The sequence below is a fragment of the Cucumis sativus genome, chromosome 2 (genome assembly GCF_000004075.3).
Source record: "Cucumis sativus cultivar 9930 chromosome 2, Cucumber_9930_V3, whole genome shotgun sequence".
NCBI lineage: Eukaryota > Viridiplantae > Streptophyta > Magnoliopsida > Cucurbitales > Cucurbitaceae > Cucumis > Cucumis sativus.
This window is the reverse complement of record NC_026656.2, coordinates 9,790,616-9,800,763: the sequence shown is the minus strand read 5'-3', so window position 1 is coordinate 9,800,763 and position 10,148 is coordinate 9,790,616. Positions and strand designations below refer to the sequence as shown.

Below are 10,148 nucleotides of genomic sequence, written 5' to 3'. Positions count from 1 at the left end.
TTGTTGAAAGAGGTGGAGGAGAGACATGATAACAGAAGGTCTCCTTTGCGCGGGAGGATTTTGATATAATAACGAAGTTGAGGTATAGGCCTAGACGTAAGGTTTAGTTTGAACAAGACAAAACCTTTTGATTAAGAAGGTTATATTTGGGGGATATGACAAACATGAATGGATTTAAGTTGGCAAGGATTACCCAACCCTTTAGTTTTAGAGTGATGAGGATGCGGTGAAGATGTTTGTATTCAACTTCATGGAGCTTGCGATGATGGACCAGGAGAGGAGGCAACATATGGATTAGACGATGTTGAGCCTGATTGATGATTGGAAGGACTTCATCAACAACGACTGGGGTGCATATGGTCCAAGACCATTGCTAGTTTGAAAGGGGCACTTAATGGAAAAGTGGCCTTGCACAAGAAGAAACCTGCAAATAACAAGTCCCCAGAGTCGTATTGCCTCTATGAATTTTCCTTCACCCTTTAGGTATGTGATTATATGCTCATTGTGTTCATTTTCTCAATAGTTATACGTTTGTGTCATCAATATCATTGTATTTGTAGGTCTGAGCCTACGAGACAGTGTTGTCCATCAGTGGGCGGGTTCCTCATAGGGAGCCATCATCTGTGATACCATGCATCATGCGATGAAGTTGCACACAATCACCTAGATTGATGGTGATGATTGAGTCCCAAGTGTTCAGGTCACAAATGGTACATTATGATTCATTTTCTTCCTCCACATTAATTATAATATTGTAAGACCTGTATATGGAATAAAAGGGTCATTTTGGAAATAAGAGTGAGTAAAGGATTTTGAAGAACGGGTTTTGAGGAGTGGCGTTTTGATGGGTCATGTCGAAGCTAGGTGATGCGAGGAAAGAAGAGGTTGTTTTGATGTAAGGCTAGATGAGGCCATGCGTTGAGAGTTAAATTTTTTTTTGGGAAATTTCTTAATTAAACTTAATTAGTGGGCTACACATCAAGATTAAGGTCAAGCATGACTAAACGAAATATTGAGCTAACACATGTAACACTATAAGAAAGAGCTGGCGATTTATGAAAGCTTAAAGGATGACTAATCTGACTTAGAATTAGTATAAATAGGAGATGTTAGAAAAGAAGGAGGTTACTCTAAGATTTTGATAAGAGAAAGTATTAAGTGTTGTCTTGGAGAAAAGTCACTACGCGAGAAAAGGAGATATGAAGCTAGGCGTTTTAAAGAAGGGAATTAGTCTGTGATTGGTTTTCTAAATGGAAATTGTTTTAAAAGCTTTCCTTTCTAAGCTTTATGTTGTATTACACACTAATGTTTATGAGAAGAATGGTTTTCCAAAGGAAGCTCGTATTCTATTTCAAGTAAAGTTGTATGTTTGATGATTTTATGAATTGATTATATGAAAGTAAACCATTAGTCTTATTCCTACAAATGAGCTAGCTATTATGTGCACATAAAAAGTAAGGGTTGCATGACGAAGTGAAGCTAGCCAATGCATAAAAGGAACATATTGAGCTTTGCGGCCTGAGCAATATGAAATAACCAGTAAAGGCCATCACAATAGTCTATGCGTGAGAATGATTGATGTTTATGATGAAAGAGATATGAAAGGCTAATGTGAAAATTATGATTTATTGTATGAGACGTTGAAGCTTGTTTTATGAAAATGGTTTTATATACTGTATGCTCAAAGGTTTTTCAAAATTATCACTCACTAAGTATTTAACTTATGGTTTAAGTTTCCTTTTTCCTAGGAAACTTAGGCATTAAGGCCAAAGTGAGAAAGTAAGGCATTGAAGCTGAGCAAGACATTTTAAGTTTTACAATGTAGTTCATGTATTAAGGAAATATGTAATATGTATATATAACACATGTTGTTAAATTAATAAAAAGAAGTTGTTCTATGCTACGTTGTGAATATAATTGTCTGATGTTTAAGTTTCACGTTTGTTAAGTTACTTGAGTTGGATTAGGCGATCAAGCTAAAGTTCTAGGACTTAAGTTTAACGTTCTGACTTTCCATTTTGAAGCGTCAGGGCTCCTCAGGTCGTGTCTCGTGCCGCAATGCGAGGTTTAGGACGTTTTGGTATGATAAGTATTTTAGGGTTTTAGTTCTTAATCAGCACCTGTTGATGTTTCAAGTTTAGGCTTGGATACATGAGATTGAATTGACAAATGACGAGCGTGCTTATCTTGGTTGAAGTCTTGAAATTTCGATGAGGGAAGGTTACGAGGAAGGTTATGTAGAGACATACATGGATCAATGTTCGAGATCAGCTTAAAGAGTCTATATATAGAGATAAGGCTGGGTACCTTATCTTGGTAACACCATGAATACAACTCACTTTGTATTTGATAAAAAAACAATGATCAAACGCGTTCGTGTAGGTGACATTCAAGTGAGGTTATCCTATGCAATGAGTTTGCATAAGAGCAGACTGCGAAATAGTAACGACTAGATGTAACTCCGTTAACTAGTTAGGTTTCATTTCATTAGGATGACCCACATAACTTATCCTGAGTGTATTATGAACTCCTGTTCGCGAGGGATTGTCCTTTGATTTGTATGAGTGAGAGTGGCTAGATCACCGACTCAATATGCTTATGATTTTAGGGATAAGACTGAGTGGGGAGCTGAGAACATAATCACACAAGATGGAATTCACTCATTCTCAACTTAGGGTAAGGAGATGAGTGTTTCCTTAAATGGTGTCTTCGGAACTTGAACAAATGACTCTACCCTCTCTATGGCAGAAAATGAGTTTTTGTTTATTGGTTGGACCATAAACAAGTTGTTCATTGGTTGGACCATAAACAAATTGTTCATTATAGGAGCACTGATATTTAAGGACTAGAGGTAACTCGAGGGTAAAACGGTAATTTGACCCAGCTAGTGTTGTGAACGCTCGTGAAGGACTAACTTACTGTTATTGATCTATATCCATGGACACAAAAATATCTATAGTGAGAAGAGTTCAATTGTGAGTTTTAGTGGAGTGTACACACAGTTAACGAATATTGATTAATGTGGTTAGTGAGTTTAGCCAATTAATCTCATATTGTTGTAGCTTCTGATCTGTAGGTCTATTAGGCTCCCTTCCTAGCTCGTAAAGGTTAAGGAGATTTATTTATATTGTTTGTAATTTGAAATATTCAAATTTATTTTAGGAATTAATATAATATATAGTGATATATTATAAAATAAAGTTTATATGTTAATCAAACTTTATTGTATAAATTTAATTTTTGATATGATTCAAAATTAATTTACGAGAGATAAAATATTTGAATGATTTCAAATATTATTTAGTGTGAATTGGATTCATATTAAAATTATTGGTTATGAGAGAAATGACCATGATTCAAATTTAACTTAAGTTCAACAGAAGACATTTAATTTTGTTATTAATTAATTGGAGGACTGAATTCATTAAATAAGATATATTAGTCTCATTCATACTCCATGAATGGAAATATAGTTATAAATATGCAAAAGAAAAACTACTTAAGTGTCAAGAAAACTAGGTTGGTTGGCCACCATGGATCGAACCCATAACATCTTAGTTAATTTTTTAAAATTTTACCACTAAGCAAACACATGATAGTTACAATATCATTTCTGTTTATAAAGACTTATATGTCAACACTTGTTTGGCGTCGTTATTTTTCAAGTTACAACACATTTTTTGACATGTAAATGATGGATATAAATAAATTAAATACATGATTCAACTTACCCACATATGTTTAGAAATATTTTTTTATTGATAATAAAAAATGTAAATTTCAGTGTCGGTAAAGGTTTTACAATAATCCAAAAGATAAATGAATTGTAATACATGTATGTATGACCTAATCTAATCAAACTAGCTCATAAATGAACTTGATCAATCTCATAATCCTAGGATTCTTCAACTACCTACAAATTTGGTGAGCTTCTTCAAATGGCGGATGAACAACTTTTGAGAGAGAGGGAAATTCGTGAAGAGCGTTTGCGAGAGAGTAGGAAACGTCACCAAAGAACGTTTGCGAGAGAGAAAGATAGCAGTAACGTGGGATGAAGTAAGGATTTTTTTCGATCGTGGTTCGCAAGAGGGATGAAAGCGTCTAATTATTTTTTTAAAAAAATAAAAAAGCATACGAATGAAGGAAAACATTGACTTTTTATTAGGGTAGTTTTTATTGACACATAAATAATGTCGTTAATTAACGACGTGAAAATTATGTCAAGAAAACTTAATTTGTGTTAAGAAAATTGTGTCACGAAAAATTTCGCATTTTTATTTTTAGCGCATTTTATTCCCTCCCACCCCTTTTTCCTTAATTTCAAGTGTTATTAAAACACGTATTTCTAAATAAATTTATTTGACAGAAGTGGGTAGATTGGTGGGTTTGACGGTGAAGGCTTGTTATGGCAGCAACAATGGCAGTGGCTGGTGTGTGGAATCGACGCCGATGGGTGGCGGAAAATTGAAAGGCACGAGTTCTTCACAACAACATGGTAGCCCACTTTGTTCTTTGCATTTTTAGTAGAGAGAGATTTCTTTTTTGTGTTAAGGCTTCGTTCCACTCCATCGTTTTTGCTTGAGAGAAAATTTAGGGTTTTTATTTAGTTTTAATTGCGTGAGGTAGGGAAATTCAAACATTTTGAAATTTGGAAATTTTGCATTTGAAAATTGTTTTAATGACATAAAAAAATTGTTGTTAATTAATGACGCAAAAATTGGTCAAAATAAATTAAATTGTGTCAAAAAATAATTTGTATTTTTATTTTCAACGACACAATTTACCTCACCTCATCCTTTTTTTTTATTTTCAACCACACAATGTCTTGATTAGGAGTGTCATTAAAACCCATTTTACGAGTAGTACATAGGTATGGCTATATCTCCACGGACGCGCGTCGGGCATGAAGAGGAGAGGAGGAATAAAGTAATAATATATTTTACTAAACCGTTCTCTTATCATAAATGTTTTTTTTGTAAATTAAACTTTCAAAAACTGAAAATTGTGTCCAAATAAATCATATTTAGTTGTCATTAATTTCGTTTTGTGACCGTTGGTTGCATCTTTGCTTCTATATATATCACTCTCATTCTTCTCTTCAAGATATATAAAGAATATAACACATGAACGATTTTCTCTCCCAAAAGTTTTCTTCTTAGTATTTCGAGCATTTGAATGTTTATCTAAGTGTTGTGAATTCTGATTAGTATCAGTACAAAATTAATCGAAGAACGGGGCTGTTTTATCTTGGAGATGACGAGGTTATTGTGAAACTGGTTTTCACAAAGGAGCATAGTTGCAAAACGTCTTAAAGAAATTGAGATCCGTAACTCAAATTGGCGTTCTGACCAGTTGGCGATATAACCATTACACGGAGCTGACCATAGAAGGCATTTTGACCAGGTGAGATACCTACATTTTATGCAAGATATAAGGAAAGAAAACACACATTTTATCTAGATGTTAAAGCTACACAACACATCACTCCATCTAGGCGATCGACAACCATAGATAATTTGAACCAAATTGTCCCTCCTTCATTCTAAGATTAGAACCATTATTTATTTATTGGTATTGAACCTCTTACCTCTAACAACATAGTTATGTTGAGGACATAGAAATTATGTCAATATCATTACGTTGACACGAACTTGATCTTTCTTAACTTTTATCTTTCCTACTGATCTAATGTGATTCTGCTATTGCAAGTGTTATCTCTGGTCTTTTTTGATGAACTTCAAGGCTCAAATAATTTATAAAATCTAATTTATAAAATCAACAAATAATCGAGAGAGAAAAGAATGTCATGAAGGGTTACATCTTTTTGTTGATATTTGATTTAATTGTAAGGTATCCAATAGAGGAACCTCTTTAGAAGCGATTGTTAACAAAAATAAAGGTGTGAGATAGTTGGTTTTGATGAAATTATCCACAAAGATTACAAGAATGAAAAACTTCATTGATAAAAGAAAACGGCATAGGGTTTACATGAAGAATGAGAAGCGGAAGTTACATATGAATATGAAAATTAGAGTAATTGTAAAATGTTGTAAAATCAAACATGTTGTCTATAAAAAAAAATGGAGGGGAAAATAAGAGGAAGATTTATGGTGAAGGTTTGGGAAAGAATTTGTTTTGATAGAGAAAATGAGCAACTTTTTCCTCAACAAACACATATTATCTCAAGAATTAAGAACGGATTTTAAATCCTAAACCAAAATAGCCGATGAGCACGTGATACAGAACTAGAGGAGTACATGAAATGAACTCAAAATCGCACAAAATTAGAGGGTCATGAGAATTAATAATCAATAGTTAATCCCAAATACTAACAACTACAGCTGAGTTCCACAATTGTTTAATTCATAACTATATTATTGTTATCAACATTCATGTCAATATATGGTCATTTACTTAGAAAACTGTCATATGAGAAAAGAATGGGAGGGAGAGTGAACCCTTATGGAGTCTTCATTTATGCATTTGCAATATCTGCTATGCCTTATTATATTACATTGAAAAAAAATGTATATCCAAATTCCAAACAGAGGAATTGTTCTTCCCATGCCCTAATGAACATATAGGACACAAACCTATAGAAAAAATAAAGAGGTATTAATAATAAATTTAAAATTAATAACTATTTTAAAGATCTTGTTCTTCATTTCTTGTCACCCATTCCAAGCGTTTCCTTCACTGTGTCCACAGCACCCTGAGCCATGTGCACCATCTTCTCTCCAGTCTGCAACAAAATTATAACATCACAAACCAAATTATGTAAAAAAAATCAATGTTGAATTTGTTCATAACTGAAATTTGGTATCAAACTGTAAATTTGTAATCTTAGAAAGAGAATCAAACAAATGCTATTCAAAATAGAAAAACTAGTACCAATATGTTGCTTGACCACCAACATTCCGACGATCAAGTTAATAATGGTTTAGAGAGAGTTGAAGAGTAGAAGTTTGAAAGACGGACTCGTATATAGAATCGTCGGCCATCAAGTCATAGTATCTAAGTATAGGGCTCAAACTTATGACAGAAAAGACTAGGTGAAGTGTTTTACTTTTGCACATGCTTGTGTTACTAAGTAATAACTTAATTAATTACCCAAGGATTAATTAGTAAATAACCGGTACAAGACTTATTTCTTATAAATCAAGGGAACAATGATATGTCATTTGATGGACATTGAAATACCTATTAACTTTTATACTCTCTAGCTCTCTTTAAACAGTTAGAGGGACTTGATTGTCGGAGTATTGATGGTCAAGCACCACATCGATGCAAGTTTTTTTCTATTTTGCAGGCATATATTTGTTTGATTCCCTTCCGAAGATTATAAATTTACAGTTGATACCGAATTTCAGTATTAAAAATTTGTTTGGAATGATTAAATGCATTCTAGAAGTATTACCTGTTGGAGAAGACTATTGGGTTCTTGATCATGTTGGTGAGTAGAGTGTTGAGCAGAATTAGCACACAGTTGAGCTTGAGCTGAATTACTAGACATGTCTCCTGGTTCATTTGTTGGACCTAATTTGGTGGCTTCCATCCATTCTTCTGTTCTTTCCTGCCCCTCATTATCCAAACCCCAAAAACAAAATATATTATGAAAAAAAATTAAGATTTTACAATTTCAAAGTTATATTTGGAAAAAAATTCAAAATTGGACAAAATCGAATAAGGTTAAATGAGTGCGTTTTAAACGGTTTTATTTAACTTTTTACAAAAAAAGAAAAAATAAGTGAAGATTTCAATTCAAGAAAATGGTCGGGTCTAATCAATAATTAAACTATAAAAGTACGAAAACTAAAATGAGATATCTAACCATTAAGTAAATATAAAATTTAGGTACGAGGCTACTAACTAATAATGTAAGATTTAATTTTGGAGAGTTATCAAAACTTATTTCAAGTAAAAAGCAAAAGAAAGGAATAGAAAGTTGGAATGACCTGGGTCTGGCCTTTGGTTTGGCCAGCATTCAAACTTTGCTGCATGTTTGACATATTTCTCCTTCTCTTTCTGTCCTTTTTCTTTTTTCTTTTTTTTGGTTTGGAAAATAAGAAACTTGAATTGGTAGCTGTGAAACTAATCAAGGTGACTTTTTGTTTTTGGTTTTTTGATTTTTGAACATTATTTAGGGCAGTTTATATAGGTTAAGAGTTTGATTTGTTAGACTGATATATGTGGAGGATAAAAGAGAGAATTTCTGCTTAAGAATTGGGAGTTTTGACTGACTCAATACTTAGTAATATAGAGAAGAAAAATGGGCAACCACTTGCTTAATTACCATAATAATTTATTTGGTTGTTCCTTAGCTTTTGAGCTTTTGTATTCTTTGATTTATTATGAAACTTTGAAGATTTGCTTAATAATTTGTGTTGTGCTGTTGAGGATTTACTGATATTTGAGGGTAATCCCTTTTATGATACAAAGGTTTAGTGCTTAAACTAATTATGTTGTAATATTATACCCTTTTTATATCATAGGAGATTTTTATAATATTGAAAACATCACGTGTCCTTCGAAAATTTCATAGCTAAAATAGTAAATTTTATTCTATTGATTCAATAATTTGGCCAACTCAATCTAGCTTTTATTGGTTAAGATATATAAATAATCGACCAACACATCGAGATTGTTTCAAATCTCCTTGTTTTTGAAAGAACGTATCTTGTGAAATTGAATTTGTGTCGGTAGATTTCGGTATTGTGAGATAAACAACTTTTGATATTTCTTATTTAAAAGTGAACTCATCTCGAGGATTTTATAGTTTATTTACAATGTTTTGATTTGTAGGAGGGGCTTTGCAACTTGTTCTTTGAGTTGATTAGTCTCAAGCGCTTTGAAATTTAATTTATTCTCAATGTTGATTTTATACAAATATATTATAATTTTTTATGGTAGATGGATTGAAACTTTCCAATATTACGATTATTGTGTCATTGAGGTATATGTTTCATTTGCATATTCATTTCAACAATTTGTTGAATATATTTAAGATAAACTTTTTCCGTCTTCCAATCTTTCTTTGTCTCGTTTGATGGTTTATTGGGTTGACTGCAATTATTCCAACCTCATCCAGATTGTGGAGGATAAGGGTGTTTCTTGGTTTATGTTAGTTTTATCGAAATTCTCCGATAATGATTTATTTTCGTGGTTGTTGACTCTGTATTGGTTGTTGACTCTGTATGAGGAATTTATTGTTGTATATTATTAATTTAATACTAATGATGAATATATTTTTGGGATATTTTCATATATATATATATATATAGCAAAATGATTAATTTGTTTAGATAAAAGTTTTTTTTTTTTTTGTAAGGAATTAGTTTTATTTCAAAATGAACAAATTATTATTTTTAGGTAATATAAGTAAATATATATATCCATATATTGAGAAAATTACTCCTAAATTAAGCTCTTTTAATCTCTTAAAATTGACCCAAAATAATACAAGTAAATTTAATGAAAAAAATTGACTCACAGTAAAAAAAGACTTTAACAAAAATTGAAGATGGAAAATTGAGATATTCATATTTAATATATATATATATATATATATATATATATATATATATATATATATATATGAGAAAAAATGAATGTGTGGGTCTCATGCACAATATATATAAATAATGGAAAAAAGGTAATATGTGGGTCTACGACTTCACCAAAAAATAACTATTTTTGTCTATAGTTTTGTACCTACCATATTTTTTACAATACTTTAAAATTCACGTTATTAAAAAAATAAGTTCAAAATCCAACTCAAATCAATCACATAACTTACGTTAACCAAAATCGGTGATGGGCACAAGAGTTTATCTTAGTTTAGAAGATTAAGAATCTTTTCCATTTTCTTTTATTTTCAATTTAAGCATTTTAATGCTATTTATAAACTCAAATAATAATAAAAATAATTTTTTTTCTTTTGGGATATATAATATCAATATATAATAATAAAAATAATTTTTTTTCTTTTGGGATATATAATATCAATATATATATATATTTTTTCACATTATCTTTTCACGATAAATTCTCACAAAATGTTAGACATTTATAATCGTTACTAATAATAATAATAATATTTTTTGTTGTTATTATTATTCTCTCACCAAAATATATAATAAACATATATA

The 10,148-nt window shown here is 31.4% G+C and overlaps 1 protein-coding gene across 1 annotated transcript; it reads right to left on the bottom strand.

Moving 5' to 3' along the window:
- Nucleotides 1-6,430: 6,430 nt before the first annotated feature.
- LOC105434588 (late embryogenesis abundant protein D-7) lies at nt 6,431-8,140 on the bottom strand. Its single transcript, XM_011650821.2, has 3 exons — nt 7,956-8,140; nt 7,418-7,573; nt 6,431-6,742 (listed from the first exon to the last, which is right to left on the bottom strand). Exons 1-3 carry the CDS (start codon nt 8,007-8,009, stop codon nt 6,662-6,664), a joined length of 291 nt encoding a protein of 96 aa, XP_011649123.1. The 5' UTR covers nt 8,010-8,140; the 3' UTR covers nt 6,431-6,661.
- Nucleotides 8,141-10,148: the final 2,008 nt, after the last annotated feature.